General features: G+C 33.8%; 3 protein-coding genes across 8 annotated transcripts; 1 reads left to right on the top strand and 2 right to left on the bottom strand.

Annotated features, from left to right (window-relative positions):
* The first annotated feature begins 313 nt into the window (after nucleotides 1-313).
* On the top strand, nucleotides 314-1,962 carry Arp6 (Actin-related protein 6). The gene is made up of 3 exons (XM_071795926.1): nucleotides 314-535; nucleotides 613-1,584; nucleotides 1,666-1,962. Exons 1-3 carry the CDS (start codon nucleotides 462-464, stop codon nucleotides 1,793-1,795), a joined length of 1,176 nt encoding a protein of 391 aa, XP_071652027.1. The 5' UTR covers nucleotides 314-461; the 3' UTR covers nucleotides 1,796-1,962.
* Uba5 (Ubiquitin-like activating enzyme 5) lies at nucleotides 1,949-4,636 on the bottom strand. 2 transcript variants are annotated; one of them, XM_071795924.1, is made up of 6 exons: nucleotides 4,357-4,636; nucleotides 4,091-4,226; nucleotides 3,801-3,997; nucleotides 3,474-3,660; nucleotides 2,422-2,758; nucleotides 1,949-2,328 (listed from the first exon to the last, which is right to left on the bottom strand). In XM_071795924.1, exons 1-6 carry the CDS (start codon nucleotides 4,497-4,499, stop codon nucleotides 2,138-2,140), a joined length of 1,191 nt encoding a protein of 396 aa, XP_071652025.1. In that variant the 5' UTR covers nucleotides 4,500-4,636; the 3' UTR covers nucleotides 1,949-2,137. The 2 variants fall into 2 exon arrangements, with proteins under 2 accessions (XP_071652025.1, XP_071652026.1); XM_071795925.1 differs by having other exon boundaries at nucleotides 4,091-4,286; nucleotides 4,357-4,498.
* Nucleotides 4,637-9,343: 4,707 nt separating this feature from the next.
* Ckiialpha (casein kinase II subunit alpha) lies at nucleotides 9,344-15,142 on the bottom strand. Of its 5 annotated transcripts, XR_011734765.1 has the most exons (9): nucleotides 14,946-15,142; nucleotides 13,888-14,113; nucleotides 13,684-13,795; nucleotides 13,373-13,585; nucleotides 12,600-12,794; nucleotides 11,415-11,766; nucleotides 11,067-11,160; nucleotides 10,264-10,354; nucleotides 9,464-9,601 (listed from the first exon to the last, which is right to left on the bottom strand). XR_011734765.1 is itself a non-coding variant. In XM_071795927.1 (8 exons), the coding sequence occupies exons 2-8, from the start codon at nucleotides 13,980-13,982 to the stop codon at nucleotides 9,483-9,485; spliced, it is 1,164 nt and encodes a 387-aa protein (XP_071652028.1). In that variant the 5' UTR covers nucleotides 13,983-14,113; nucleotides 14,946-15,142; the 3' UTR covers nucleotides 9,344-9,482. The 5 variants fall into 5 exon arrangements, 4 of the variants coding, with proteins under 4 accessions (XP_071652028.1, XP_071652029.1, XP_071652031.1 ...); XM_071795927.1 differs by lacking the exon at nucleotides 10,264-10,354 and having other exon boundaries at nucleotides 9,344-9,601; nucleotides 11,083-11,160; XM_071795928.1 differs by lacking the exon at nucleotides 10,264-10,354 and having other exon boundaries at nucleotides 9,344-9,601; nucleotides 11,083-11,160; nucleotides 13,888-14,085.
* Between the last annotated feature and the right edge of the window lie 1,249 nt (nucleotides 15,143-16,391).

The raw sequence follows: 16,391 nt of genomic DNA, 5'->3' as shown, positions 1-16,391 counted from the left end.
ATTTCATGACTTATTTTAGAAAGAAAAGATCCTACATATGCCTTAAACTGTTTTATTTTCAAAATACAGGGTATCAAAGTTGTGGGGAAAAAAAAAAAAAAAAAAGATTTCGAAAATCTGGAAAACACTTAAAAATATTTTATTCAAATTTTAAAAACTATTTAGCGTGCGTCTTTTGACACCACATGTATTTCGAAAGCAAAACAGTTTAGGGCGATTGACCACGTCATCAATTGGCTGATTTAAAATAAAAATATCTGATTGGTCCAATGGAAAAACTCCAGGCACTGGGCGCCACTGGGGGCTGTGAGTGGCTGTAGTCAATCGCACCGTGGTCAAATGGGATGCTCCCCAAGCGTCACTTTAGTCTTTGTTGTGAAAAAAGAGTGAAGAGCTTGACTGCTTGAGAGCTTGACATATAATTGTATTTAAAATTTTATTTGCCATTTTTTTTTTTAAACATGACTAATTCTACTTTCATTATTGATAACGGTGCCTGCACGGCAAAAGTTGGTTTAGCCAGCGAGATATCCAAGTAAGTATGCCAAGTTAAAGCAAATTTGTACATTCAGCAATAATGTGTTTATTTCTTAATCCATGAAAATATTTCAGACTAGTTCCAAATTGCATAATGAAAGCAAAGAGCGAACGTCGCAGGCCTTTCATAGGAAACCAAATTGAAGAATGCAGGGATGCTTCTGGGCTATTTTATATCTTACCCTTCGAAAAAGGTTATCTAGTGAATTGGGATATACAGAAAACAGTATGGGATTATATATTCTCAAAAGAGTCTTGTTCGGTTAACTTAAATCAGCTGTCTGTAGTAGTGACCGAACCTATATTTAACTTCCCAAGTATTCAAGAAGCCATGACAGAGATCTTTTTCGAGGAATACGAATGTCACAGTCTTCTAAGGATAAACGCAGCAAGTCTTTCATGTTATAATTATAGAGCAGAGTATCCTACTACAAAATGCTGTATAGTAGTGGACAGTGGTTACAGTTTTACGTACATTATCCCTTATGTTAATGATGCCAAGATAAAAGAAGGAATACGAAGAATAGATGTGGGTGGCAAACTTTTAACAAATCACCTGAAAGAGATAATATCTTATCGTCAGCTGCACGTTATGGATGAAACATATGTAATTAATCAAGTGAAAGAGGATTGTTGTTTCGTATCCCAAGATTTCTTTAAAGATATGGAACAAGCCAAATATAAATTGGAGAATAATACCATCGTTAAGGATTATGTTTTGCCAGATTATACAACTCTGCGACGTGGATACCTCAAGGATCCAGAGCCATCCAACGAGCAACAAATTTTACGTTTGACTAATGAGAGATTTACGATACCAGAAATATTATTTCATCCATCGGATGTTGGCATTCGACAAATGGGTATCCCAGAAGCTATTATGGATTCTATAAAGGCTTGCAGCGAAGAAACGTGGCCTCATTTTCTATCCAATATTATTCTTACTGGTGGTAACGCAAAGTTTCCAGGATTTAAAGACAGAGTCTACAAAGAAGTTAGAAGTTTAGCTCCAGCCGAATACCCTGTGAACGTCTACTTACCACAAAAGTATTACATTAATGTTCCATTTGCTACATCATATTTTGTAAAAAAAAAACCTAATGAGATAATTTTGTTCTACTTTTCCAGTCCAATTACTTACGCGTGGTATGGCGGAAAACAACTTTCACAAGACTCAATATTTCCTAATCTTTTGGTAACGAGGGAAGAGTATGAAGAAGAGGGACCATCTGTATGTTTTGAAAAATTTGACGTATAACACTTTTGCTTTTGTTATGCAATATCTTAAAATAAAAAAATTTGCTATTGTATACTATTAATCAATATCTAAAAATATAAATGTTTCCAAAAAAAAAAAAATTAATTTTAGCTCCAATATTAAATTATAGAAATTAAATAATATTACGCTATGTGCGTTTTCCATAATTCATCTTTTTATTAACCATATTAAACTGCTACAGTTACGTAAAATCGTGCGCTGTTATTCAAAAATTACTTCTGTGGTAAAGTACAACTTATAATACATATGATATTGTGTAAAAGAATAGATGAAAATTTTTTTAAATATGAAATGCGGCATTATATCTACATTGAATTATTTTCAAATTGATTTCATTTCTGCCATTAATTCTTCTAAACTTAATCCTGTGGATTCAGGAACAGTTTGTTCTTCTTCCGAATTGTTTCCATATGTGGGCGTTGATACCGTATATGCATGTCGCACACCTGGAGTTGATGACATTTGTGTTTTTTCATCTGAGTGACCACTACGTTCATCGACCAAGGATATTCCTAGCAAGAAAAATAATATTTAGTTAAGAGTAATATGTGAGGATATAAATAAGGTATTTCAAGTAGAGATTGTAACTATTCGCTTATATATACCCCATTCATTATCTTCGTGTACGGGTTTCTCTTCGATAACGATAGTTTGTTTTTGTTGGATTTTTGGTAAGGCCAAATATTCTTTTTGCCTTTGCTTACAATGTGCATCATCACAATTTGGATTTGGCTTCAAAGTCATAGTAGGGAAAAAATCTTCCATAGCATTGTAACCTAAGTAATGAGACACTTTTCCAAATTTTAGTAAGAACTTTAAAGCATTCTGCACCAAAAAGCCTGCTACAATACCCATCGTGGTAGGTAATGATGCAGCGCATACTCCTTCGCGTTTCAACGTTTTTTCATCGATGCTAGATGCTACGATCAAAGGTGGAGCACACTGAAAATTCAAATACAGCGCAATAAAATGATTAGCGAATAAATTCTATAAAATAATGATAGAATTTTAAGAAAAGAAAATGATCAATTTTTAATAAGATGATTGTTTTAAATAATACACAGATTTTTCTAGTGATTGTGAGCTAAATATTTTCTAAAAAGTTTTATTCTCATAAAATATTCATTTTTTAATGTTTTTATCTCAATCTTTTATGCGAAGAATAATAAGATAAATCAATCGTAAAGAAAACTAGCAATTACTTGAGATAAGCATATAATTTCTTTAAATATACAATTTGCAATTATATACTTTTCTTTTTAAAAGCAACTGTATTTTCTTTACAATTGATTCATCTCATTATTTTGTACACAAAAGTTATTAAAGTAAGGTAATCAAAATATGAATAATATATTTCGTAGTTTACGTCAAAATAAAATATCTTATTAACTACTGATTTTTGGATAACTTTATCTTAATATTTTTATGCAAAACTAAGAAAACAGGAAATTATGTATAAAAGTTATATATATATGATACGATTTCTAAAAAAATACTGATGATGCTACTGTCACAAAGCATTGTATAAAACATTTGTTGTTTGCATCTTGAAACTGTAAAACTTGTTTGTAACATGTAAAAATTTGAAATATTTTTCCTAATATACGTTTAGTTAATTCCATGGAAAAATCATTATATTACTCAAAATAAATCTTACTGCAAAGCAGGCCGTTTCACCAGGCACAATAAACTGAATGTGGCCGGACACTGCATTTTCAGATACACCACTTTCAAACCATTTCTCGTTAAGTTCGTTACACGCAGTGTTAATTGCCATGCGAGCTTCAAAATTGTCGACACAGCTCAATACCAAGTCAACTGGGCCATTTTTCAAACTGGAATTACTGCAAAAATATATGAATTTAAATGAACTAAAACCTAAAACGTATGTCAATTTTAAACAGTGTTCAACATAAAAATCTATAGTTGTAAAACAGAATATCATTCCATTTCAGATATTAAAGAGATATTTATAAATTGATACCTCATTGTATTCATAAAATCTTGAAAATAATCGACAGCTGTGATGTTATAATTGCGTATTTCAATTTCCACGTCAGGATTTATATAACGCAAAGTATTTGCTGCTGCTTCCACTTTGCTCTGACCTGCTTGATACGGTTGAAAAAATAACCTGTTCATATTTGCAAGTTCTACGCTATCGTAATCAAACAGTATCAACTGAAACATGTAATAAAACATGTCGAACCGTGATTCCTTAGCATGCGATATATAGTATATATGGTATAGTACATGGTATTATCATATTCCTACCTTTCCAATACCGCATCTTGTCAGCATTTCTGCTGTTACGCTACCAACACCACCAATTCCAACTATAGCTATCGTTAATTCTCGTATTTTCTCATAATTTTCAACGATACCCATACGCTTCAGTGCCATCAATCGGCTGGAAGATATTGGAAAGTAGGCAAAATTGCAAATTTACAAGACTTGGAAATCTGTGTATCTTTTACATATACTAAAGTAATGTGAGTGATGAAAAATATCGAGAATTATTTTTGAAAATCCGTATTTACCTATACGGATTCGAATCCACCACTTCATCTGACATATGTTCGATTCTTCCCCTCGTTACCGTCGCTCTATCTCTATCTTTCTTTTCTCGCAACTCGTTTTCAAGTTCTCTGATTCTCTGTCGCAAATTTTCTATTTCGTTCATATTTCAATTTAGAAAAAACTAATTCAAATTTAACTGAAATAAATTCTGCAAAAGAGACAGATCGCTACTTATGACAGTTGGTGACAGCTGACAGTGGCTGACAGCTCACCGACCTCACCGTCACCAGATGCATATATACAAATACAATATATGTACATATATACAAATACACAATTTTAAGGCTGATATTTCATGTGTCGCACGCTCGTACGACAAGCTTTGTCAAGCATACCGATTGGCTACAAGATAGAGGATTTCTAGGAACTCGAGAACTTCTCTATCCTGCAGCCAGTTAACATGCTTAAAAAATTCGTCGGCGTCATACGACATGAAATATCAGCCTAAAGTCGGTATTAATTGAATTTGAGGAGAATAATCGACTGTGATTGGCCTGCAATTTCTTACGAGTTACGACTTGCGACGCTACACGATACGACCAATGTAGAACCGGCCTTATCGCGCAGCAAGCGTTGTTCCTACCCGTTCTGTATGCAGGAGCCATTAATCCTTTATAATTGATCATATCCTTTAAATAAATAAATAATAATAATAATAATAATAAAACATGCTATTGCACGAGCAAATTATTTAAAAAATGAAGGCATTAACGTTCGTTATGGAACGAAATTGTATTTGTTTTAATCTTTAATTTTATATCGCAACGTTATTTTAGTTTTGCAATTTTTCCCTATTCATAGCAGGCAGTATTACATAACATTATCGTTATACCATGCATATAGACAAGTATTTAATATTTTACAGGAAAAACAGTTTGGATATATTACTAATTTATAAGCTACAACTTTTGACTCGTAGCTATCGCAAAAATATTGAACACCGCGCTTACTTTCATGCCTTGCAGTATCATTTAATTTAAATTAATGCAATTCCGCGCACTTTGGCAAATTTTATTGTCGTACCTTAATCATGCCTGTGTCATGATAGTATATATATTAATTTGTGCAGAAAAAGTGTGTGACCATATTTTGATCGATGTTGTCAACGTTACGCAGTTACGCAGAATGTACTAAAGATATTTATTTGCAAACAAATGAAATAAAAAGTAATAGAACGCTTATTTGCTTAGTTTTATTAATATTCTATCTATAATTAGGTAAGAAAGGGAGTAATGCAGGAGAAAGAAAAGTAAAAGGTGTAAGGATGAAAAATAAAAGCACGAAAGAAAAAAAGTGGAGAGAAGAGAAAAAGGAAAAAAGGAAAATAAGGAGAATAAAAAGTAAGAGAAAAGGAAAAGAAAGTAGCGGAGAACAGCCCAAGATAATTGCGCAAATATTGTACAATGAATAATTGCATCATTCAATTGAGAGGAATTGCACAATTATTGCGCTAACAATAAGATGATTCGAATCCTCATAACGCAGCGTTCTTGCCTAAAATTTCTGAATGAATTAAAGGCTGTGTTCTTAAATTCATTTCCAGCGCTGGAAAACTATAGTACACGTTACGTATACTATAGATTTTCTGCGCTAGCAATGAATTTAGGAACACAGCCATATTTGCAAAAAAATTGAGAAATTAAACTTCAAATTTAAATTTTTGTTCAATTATTTCGACATTTAGAAGCAAAATCACTCTAACAAACACCGATATATATATATATATATATATATAATGTATACCACCGTTCATCATATAATCTTATAAATCTTTTCTATTGCGGGAGGTAGGAAATAAGAAAGGAGAAAAGAATGAGGAGACAAACAGAAGAGAGAAAAAGAAGATAGGAACAAAAAAAAATAAGGAGAAGAGGGGGAAGCGTAGATAAAACAAAGAAGAAAGGAAAGAGAAAATGAAATAAATTAGGAAAAGAGAAGAGGAGGAGAGTAAGAGGAAGAGAGGGATGAAAAGCGGAGAGATTCAGAAAGAGAAGAGAGATAGGAAGTGATTTGTTCAAAACATTAGCCTTTAAGCAGGGTTGGGAAGATAAAGTATCTTAAACGCATTTATGCATCGTGTCTCTTTCGAAACAAGTCGCATATCATGATGCAAAAAAAGATATATCATAGCCAAAACTTAGCGCAATGTATTATTTCTATTAGCGACAATTAATTATTATATTCGTTCCCAAGTTAATTTGCTTATTTTGATAATCATTATTCCATATTCCTTTTCCATTATACTAAAAACTAGATTATTATAAATTCTCTAACGTATGAACAAGTAGTATAAAACTTGAATAAACAAGTACGTATGTGCGCCGTTCTTGCCACGTAAAAGGAATTTTCAATTAAACATTCTCTGTCACGCATACAAGTAATACTATTTAATAATATGTGACAGAAAATTGAATAAATAAAAAATATTTATATATAACTATTCATAGATAAACAATCTCATTCCTTTTAGATATTTTACGTATACTTTTACGCGTGTATATATATATATATATATATATATATATATATATATATATATATATATATATATATGTATATATATTACATTCCTCTGTATATTATTACATCTTCTATATGTGTATAAGAATTTATATGCGTTTATGTGGTATGTATGTAGTGTATGTGTGTCGCGTGCGCGCTGTGTGTGGTTAGATTAGATTACGCAATTGGGCAAAAACGGCACATACTCAGATTGAGAAGTAAATATTATTATTTAACTAGTAAAGTAAAGCGTTTTCACACGCTCACTAATTTTCCATCATTCCGCTTAATACCAATATGCATTGCGTTAATACACGAAAATACAAATGATGATCGATTAATTTTTTTCTTAATGCATCATTCATATTCACATAGGAACTGACAAATCCTTGGAAAATTATATAAAAAGATACAGTATATAAGAGAATGGAGCGTATTGTATTCCTATACATTCTTTACAAGTATGTCTTATCTTGATGTACAAATCCTCTCGAATGTACATTAGTGAATCGACCTTACATATTTATATAGAATAATTCACGTGTTCAATGCATAACAAAGATACTGGCAATTGTATATAACCACGGAAAGTAAATCTTTTTATGGTGTAAATTATTGGCGTAAGATTGATCAGCGCACAGAGATCGAGTTTACAAATATACATATATATTTTGTTTTAAACTATAGTATGTTTTATATATATATACACGTACATACAGGGTGTATATGAATACCTATTACAAACTTCTGGGGTAGGTAGGGGGGTTCAAAGTAGACGCAACTTTTAACCCTTAAATGCCACCCGGGGTCCAGCGGACCCCAGACCCTTTACAATGATATATTTTCAAATGTTCCCCCCAAAAATGGAGCTCATGCTCTCATTGATGATAGTTGAGTGCGTGACCTACCCGGTTGTACGCTTAGCAGTACTCAGTTTACTTAATTTTTTTTACTATGTTAAAATTGAAATTTTAACAATATAAGCATTTTATTCTCTTTTCTAAGCCTTGAACAACATTGAAAATAATTTTCATAACTAAATATCAAAAAATCACGGAGTAAGGAGACATTTTTCATGCTGGGGTCTTTTAGACCCCATGTGTCATTTACGAGATTCTTGAGAGGTGTGGCATTTAAGGGTTAATAAAGAACTCATGTCCGGAAACGCACCGTTTGTGAGCTGCAGACTGGAACTGTTGGTATGTTCAATAATAGGAATAATTCTCATAATAACTTTATTTGCTTACATTACATTACAAAAATGTTTAGCAATGTGAAAACAGATAGCTACAATCCATCTGTCCCCAAATAATTGATGACATTTTTGAAATAGTGTACCAGAACATGTTTCGCAAGTGCAAGGTGCATGGTGCAATGACGGTCGTCAACTATGAGCATTTATTGTCATCTGTTTTGACAATGTTGCTAAACATTTTTGTAATGTGATGTAAGCAAATAAAATTATTATGAGAATGATTTTTATTACTGAACATACCAACAGTTCCAGTCTGCTCGCAAACGGTGCGTTTCCGGACACGCGCGTTTCCTTATTAAAAGTTAATCTACTTTGAATCCTACATACCTTAGAAGTTTGTAACAGGTATTCATATACACCCTTATGTGTGCATGTGTGTGTGTGTGTGTCGATGTTTGTAGGCTTTGTGCCAAGTTGCTTTGAGGTTGTTGCTTTGAGGTGCTTGTGAATTTGCGTGCGGTAACAAACGGAATTTACCGCAACCTGCTTCTATTCATATCAATTCCTCTCAGATAAAAATCACAGAACAATTATACAAATTTATTTTATGTCATGCCTGGTCATGCCTCTAGATTGATTTTTTTATATTTTCGTCGATTAATAACGGCGGAAGATATCGCTGGATGCACAGAGCAGGATTCACAAAGCACAAAGAGTGTACTTGGCTATAACAAACATTTTATTCAACTATTGTTGCATCAGATATAAACGAACATTTTTATTATTGTTAAAAGTACTAAACCGAATGGTCTAAGGTAAGTGTAATTGTATATATGTTTGTTGCGTGTCCGTTGTGTACGAGTGTACCGTGTATGTGAATGCGAATAAGGGTGGTTGTTTAAAGTCTCCGCCACTGCGCGTATTATGTAACCACGAGTAATCATCTTTCGAATAAAAATGAATCTAGCTGCATCTCTATGCATTTACAGATCTGCCAAAAACATGGTAGTAACATCAGAAAAAATAGTAGATATAGAAAAGTGCATCGCAGATTGTAATGCGCTACCTCCGATTCCGACATCGCATGCACACCGGCCAATATGGACGGAGCATGTATCTTTACGCGATAAATTTTACGCCAGAACCTTAATCTCCCGTGATTCTCTAAGTACGTCGCAAATTTTGAATAATTGTATGTTTTTAAAGGAAACACAGTAAAATGAGATACTTCAGTCTTAACGATGGGATTGATGAAGCCGTTGCTACAAACCAGAATGATTTTCGTGCAGAGAAGAATGTACTTGGCGATACGAAATATCTGCTGTTGTATCATTATATTCTGTAGTGGATTGGGACTCGGTTGAGAATTGCTGTTCAGAATTGTTGAATTTATAAGAGTTGAGGCAGTTCTTCTGAAAGTGTCAAACACCCACTTCCAATTTCTTCCATGCTTTCCAATCCGTTTGTCCCACGAACCGGTACGCTGCTCATTGTTACGCCACGATGATCTGTAATAATCTGCTAGTTAAAAAATCTCTTTGACACGAAACCTTTTATTGTATCACTATGTTGCGCAATTTACGCACGAATATATCTCACGTCTATTATCTCGCTTAATTTCAAGGCAAATGAGAATAAACCGTTCGTTTTAAATGGTATCCGTTTATATATTATCGGTACAGTTTATATAAACTGTATTTTCTATTTCAACATTTCAGCATTTCTTGACTAGCTTAATATTTTCAAATAATTGCCAAAAATTATCTTTAAATTCGTTAGAGGGGATGTCAAACGCGGCGGCATGATAAACGGGAGTTGGAAGACTTGCACGAGTACAGAATGCGCCAGAATGTGATATTATATAATTGCTTTTTAAACATTATCACCGTGTACTTGGATATACAGTACCAAAAATTTGGATGCACCGGGAGTAATGCAAGAGAAGTCGAGATTAATTGACAAAATAAATGATTATGACATTATTTGACAAAAACGATTCATTGAAACACAAAATATACTTTAGTATTCATATCAATAAGAAATATCACATAACTTTTACTTTCCTGTTTTCGCGTCTATGTAGCCTCCACAAGTTTTTCTAGGGGCTACGTAGCCTTCATAGCTGCGCAAATTTTTAGCATTCTATTAAGAAGTTTCAAGAGTGTTTCACCTGAAATCTCTTTCCAAGCCGTTTGTAGTGCTTCGAAAAACTGTTTTTTATTTTTGGGATTAACTTCTTTTATGCGTCGATCCAGTTCATCCTATAATAATTCAATAGGACTCAAATTCGGTGATTGAGAAGGCCACGTCACATTGCGAAAATTTTCGAGTTTTTCCACATATCCTCGACACAACTTAGAAGCATTTTTAAAACAATGTCATAATCATTTTTTATTTTGTCAGTTAATCTCAACTTTTTACATTTATTTCCAGTGCGTCCAAACTTTTGGCCGGTACCGTATATATAGTTATCATTCAAATATCACATATACATTTGGTCAATAATTAGCGTATAAAATTAGTTAGTATAACAAATAAACAGTATATATATATATATATATATACTGTTTATTAATATATATATATATATATATGTATAATCAATATTTTCTATTTGTAATGTATTTACAACTTACATTTCTTTTATCTTACTTAAATACAGATTATATTCCAATGTAAAATGCAAACATTCGCGACTACATCCCTGCACATGGTTTCAGGCATAAAAATTTATATATGCGAACGTATTCGTTTTATTTTGCTTGTTATATTATTATTAAGTCTAATCATAATGATAGATATAAAATATTGAGCATAACAATTTTAGAAAAAAGATACATATTTAAGAACGCATATTTCGATGAAATAAGAAAAACATATTTTACAATATTAAATTTGTAATATATAAGTTAACTATGTTATAATTATGTCAATTAGTATAGAGTTAGAGGTAGGTTAAGGTGGTGACATTACCTGGGCCGCTACTCACCTACAGGCACTGAGCCTGCCATGGGAGTAGGTGATGATGACACCATAGTCAAACGACCCTGTTCTTTTACTATGGGATCTGAAATAGAAGAAAGCATAATTAGACAAGTACACACGTTTACACGTATGTACATAGAGAGGATATATTCAATGCAATATCATACTCAACGAGATATAAATAGACCATGTACAATAATAAATGTGTATTGTATTAATATAATTTCCTTTTTCTTGTATACTTTTAAATATATCGTAAGATACTGCAAAGGCAGACAAATATTCCAAAAAGTATTTAAAAATGTATCCCGTAGATTGGCGTAGATGTATGCTTACAAAAATAAGGATGTTCCATTGCTTCACGTGCAGTTAATCTCTCGTAATGATCATAGCGCAAGAGTTTGTCAAGAAAATCCAAACTATCTGGGGATACTAAATGTTGATTCTCCGAATGCACAAAGCGTTCCCAACGCTTACGCGAATGTCGGCCTAAAATGTCATTGAAACGAGGGTCTAGTTCAATATGATACTTGTCAAGATACTCGAACAGTTCTTCAGTTCCAAGAACTTTTGCGATTCGAACTAGTTGATCATAGTTGTCATGTCCATGAAAAAACGGTTCTTTCCTGAATATCATACTAGCGAGCATGCAACCCAATGACCACATATCTAATGAGTAATCGTACATCTGCAAGACATCAAGATATTTCTCATTAGCTTTTATATATAAAAGATTTACATTTTACAGAAATATATGTATGCTTATATATGTATGTATGTATGTATGTGTATACAGGGTGTTCAATTAATGTATATCATAAAAAAATCGCATATTTTACATTTAAAAAACTCAGTCGAAAAGTTTTTTATAGTTTTTGGATCTTTAATATTAAGCAAGATATTGAAGTTAAAGTTTGAATAATTTCTCAAATCAAAAGCTGCGGTTTACGTGCCGCGAGCTTCATAGTTAGGTCAAGGGCACAACAGCAGATTTCCTACTTGCCCCATGCCTGTGTACTCAAGTTTGCTTCGATAAGCAAAGTAAACATAACAAAATTTAGTTTTTATATCAGAGTTTATTAAGACATTTTAAATAGTGTTCTTTTGGCTTTGAAGTTGTATATAAGTATTCAGTCTTGAAATGCCTTCCTTAAGACAATGCCTTCCTCATTTACGGAATATGCAGACATGCATCTCATTTAAGGATGCTTGATTTGAGAAATTATTCAAATTTCAACTTGCAATATCTCGCTTAATATTAAAGATATCTAAAAATTGTAAACGATTTTTCGACCGAGTTTTTTCATGTAGAATATGCGATTTCTTTTATGATATACATCAATTGAACACTGCATGTGTGTGTGTGTACGTACGTACGTACGCGCGCGCGTACATGTTTTTAACGACAGTTTTCACATTAAGATAACTAGAATTATTATTATCCCACTACTTTTTCTTTCTTTCCGTCTCCCAATTCCTTCGCCTTTATTCCATTACACTTTGATGTTGCAAAATACCTACTTGATAATCTACGAGTAATTCCGGGCCTTTAAAATAGCGGGAAGCTACTCGTACATTGTATTCTTGACCAGGATGGTAAAACTCTGCTAATCCCCAATCGATCAATCGTAATTTTCGATTTTCATGGTCTATCATAACATTGTGCGGTTTCACATCCCTATGCATAATTCCCATACTGTGACAATAATCTAGTGCCTGTGCGAGAACAAAACGGAAACAATTATTAAACATTACAATATTCTCGTCTCCATGTCCAATTAAATAATGCATTAGTCATGCTATTTCAATACATTGCTTACAACAGATATTCATGAGTCCAAAATTAAAAAAAAAAAATTGTTGATGAATTCTTAGAAGGATGATAAAGAATTTTTTTTACATGTTTCACCTTTGTGTAAAATTTCACATGTATTTTTACATGTATTTTTAAAGCTTTTCTAAATTGTAATAAAAATGGCTAAGATAAATGTAAGACTATTAGATAGAACACGTGTAATAATTTTGTCTTGATCCAAGATTGCGACATCTTGCATGGATGCATAAATACATGGATGCTTTATAGTTTATGCAATGGTTACTGCATAAAGCAAAACTAAAGTACTAACCGTCCCATGTCCTTGACATTAATAAAAAAAATTAACATATTAATTCAATATCTTTTAACTCTTCCTCGGACTCATGATATACACCTACATCTCGATCAAAACAATAATCTCGATGTTCACCATCGACTGATATTTTGTTCACTTCATTGCACTTAACAATACACGTACTTTTAATAATTCGTAGAGGTAGTATCTTATGTCGTAGTCAGTTAACGTCTGGTATAATTGCTTGAAATCTGTATTGTTGACATGTTCAAAAATCAGTGCCGGTGTCCTTGAAACTGGATCTTTGACAACTGCTTGGAGTGTAATTATGTTGGTCCCACCTTTAAGGTTTTCTAAAATTTTTATTTCCCTTTTTATTTTCTTCTTTTTAACAGGCTATAACAAATAAAAAATTATTATTAACAATAATATTATAAATTATTACATTGAGCTGCTTCAGTAAATATTTATGATATATAACATAATTATCCTACCTTCAATATTTTTACAACACAATTTTCATTGTTTGTAACATTTATGGCCTCGAATACTTCGCTATATTTACCCCTGCCCAATTTTCTCACTAACTGATAATCATCTTGTTGCCTACATCAAGAAATATACACGGAAAAGTAAATAAAATGATATATTATAATGGCAGCGATATCATTGACACACTTGGTTGCGATAAGTCTTACCCCCAATCCACAACGTAAGATTCATAATCCCAGTATTCTCTTGGTTTATGTGAATTTACATCGGCGTAGACACGTGCTCTACTCGGTAAAGCCATTCTCTCAGAAGTATTATTATTGATAAGCGTCTTGTCGATCGGTATACTATCTCGACTGTCTATTCCAAACTTACAGCTATTAGCGACTCTCTTGCCTATCCAGCTACGTGTGTGTGAGAACAGTAATAAACCTAAGTAATTCATACAATCTTGTTGAGTATTTATATCAATAAAAAAATATAAAGAAGAATAATCTAAACAAGAAATCAACCAAGAAGCTGGAGGAAACTCTCCAGCAAGCGACACAAGTCGACGCAAGTATTGTTTTATCTTTGTTACTCATTGCCAAAAAAAGAAAGAACGATATTTGTGTCGACTTGTGTCGCTTGTCGCTTGCTGAAAAACTCGCATATTTATAATAGATGATTTGACAACAGTGAATTAGCATTTACTCTGTATGTGTGTGTAGCATTTATTTTATGCATATATATAATATAAATTTATACTATTATTTTTAGAATGTATTACAAACACACAATACATTTTGAAGATCTGGATCTCAAAAAGATGCAAAATCTCCAAACGCAGATGCAGAGGCTGTGCCATAAATTTAAGCTCTATTTTAAACTAATAAAGAAATAAAGGAATAAAGATAGGTACGATGGAAATACGCAGACAGAAATATGAATCAGAGTTTTTACCGACTATATGATCAAGAGAGAGCACGTTATCTCGATAATAATTTCATTTATCGATTGTAGCGCTAGAATTTTGGACATATCCAAAGCTGTGTACCTTGAGTTTTTCGAAGGCACAAGAAAATCATACGCGTGAAAATAGAATCCCTTTTCGAGGAATCGCGAGAATTACGAGATAAACATCCTAGTCATTCTACCGGCCAACGGGGCAAAAGCACGCAAAAGCATGCAAGGGGTACAAGGCACGTATACACATGTACCATGTACCCAGTAAATTACACGCCATCGCGACCAAGGAATTCACGTAGGCTCATTTCGGACTCACCTAAAGCATTCCGAGCCCGAATCTTGATCGGATTAAACACGATGGATTCCTGGATTCGTCGCGAGTCCACGAAACTCACTCGCGGAGTTGCTAAGGCCGCGCGAACGCGTGAAACTCCAGATTTTTTAGGGCGGCCGGCTTCTCAAACGAGCGAGGTGCAAGATGGCAGCCGGCAGCCGCCACAAACCTCAAAAATCTAGACCAGAAACCCTCCGTACGAGAGTTCTATATAAAGAGAGAAGCGACTCCGGCGGCCGACGCGGGCGTCGCGAATGACGCGATCGCGATTGATCGCGATTTCTCATTGGTTGATGCCCCCCACCTAAGGGCTCAGTCACAATGAGAAAAATAAGGAATAAGGAATAAGGCATGTTGCATCTCACTTTAATGTACGTGTACTAAAGTGAGATGCGACATTCCTTTATTCCTTATTCCTTTTTCTTATTCCTTATTTTTCTCATTGTGACTGAGCCTTAATTGAAGCAGCCAGATTGAGACCGCAGTGGGGTGAGTGGAGAGTGGAATTCATATATTTCGATATTAAGAGCCAATTTCACCAACCACAGTTAGCTTAACCGACGGTTAAAGTTAGCAGGATTGACCAATAGAAAGCAGGGTGGATTCATTTCTATTGGTCAATCCTGCTAACTTTAACCGTCGGTTAAGCTAACTGTGGTTGGTGAAATTGGCCCTAAAGGGCATTGCACGTAACAAAGTTTTAATTTTAATCGCAAGGCCGTAAGAAAATAGATCAATCACACTCGATTATTCTTCAAGCGCGAGGAAAATAATCGACTGTGCGTGGTCTATTTTTTTACAGCCTTACGATTACGACTAAAACTTTGTTAAGGCCTTCACACATAAAATCGCGTAAGAACGTAAAACGTAAGCGTAAGAAAATCGACCAATCCCAATCAAGTATTGTGCTGTCCGTAACCACAGTAGGGGGAAATACTTGATTGGGATTGATCGATTTTCTTACGCCTACGTTTTACGTCCTTACGACATTTTATGTGTGAAGGCCTTTACGTGCAATGGCCTTAAAGGCCCGGGCACATTAAAAACTTAAGTAGTAAAACTTAAACAGAAAGCAAATCAGCCAATCACAGAGTCAAGAACTTAAGGGTCTTAGCACATAGAAAAACTTAAGCAGTAAGAAATCAACAGTATGGATTCGCTACCGCTTAGGGCCGTGCCTTAAGTTCTTGACTGTGATTGGCTGATTTGCTTACCGCTTGAGTTTTACTGCTTAAGTTTTTCTATGTGCCAAGGCCTTAAGACACGGCCCTAATGCTAAGACTCCATAGGCCTAGTTTACACCGGACCGTTTGATACGCGTACCAAGTACTATATCCGTATCAAATCCGTATCAAATCTCGGGTTATCCCGGTGTAAACCGAGATTTGATACGAATTTGATACGGATATGGTACTTGGTACGCGTATC

Source organism: Temnothorax longispinosus, chromosome 12, assembly GCF_030848805.1.
Source record: "Temnothorax longispinosus isolate EJ_2023e chromosome 12, Tlon_JGU_v1, whole genome shotgun sequence".
NCBI classification, from domain to species: Eukaryota; Metazoa; Arthropoda; class Insecta; order Hymenoptera; family Formicidae; genus Temnothorax; species Temnothorax longispinosus.
The sequence above is the reverse complement of the archived record's forward strand: the minus strand, read 5'-3'. Positions and strand labels throughout refer to the sequence as shown.

Excerpts from the sequence above, each read along its gene's own strand:
- Arp6 (XM_071795926.1), top strand. The coding sequence starts at position 462 with ATGACTAATTCTACTTTCATTATTGATAACGGTGCCTGCACGGCAAAA. Across the intron at positions 536-612 it reads TTAGCCAGCGAGATATCCAA|ACTAGTTCCAAATTGCATAA; the intron begins GTAAGTATGCCA and ends AAAATATTTCAG. Across the intron at positions 1,585-1,665 it reads AACGTCTACTTACCACAAAA|TCCAATTACTTACGCGTGGT; the intron begins GTATTACATTAA and ends CTACTTTTCCAG.
- Uba5 (XM_071795924.1), bottom strand. The coding sequence starts at position 4,499 with ATGAACGAAATAGAAAATTTGCGACAGAGAATCAGAGAACTTGAAAAC. Across the intron at positions 3,661-3,800 it reads GATTTTATGAATACAATGAG|TAATTCCAGTTTGAAAAATG; the intron begins GTATCAATTTAT and ends ATATTTTTGCAG. Across the intron at positions 2,759-3,473 it reads GTGAAACGGCCTGCTTTGCA|TGTGCTCCACCTTTGATCGT; the intron begins GTAAGATTTATT and ends TTGAATTTTCAG.
- Ckiialpha (XM_071795927.1), bottom strand. The coding sequence starts at position 13,982 with ATGGCTTTACCGAGTAGAGCACGTGTCTACGCCGATGTAAATTCACAT. Across the intron at positions 13,586-13,683 it reads GTGTTGTAAAAATATTGAAG|CCTGTTAAAAAGAAGAAAAT; the intron begins GTAGGATAATTA and ends TATTTGTTATAG. Across the intron at positions 11,161-11,414 it reads AATGGAACATCCTTATTTTT|ATCCCATAGTAAAAGAACAG; the intron begins GTAAGCATACAT and ends CTTCTATTTCAG.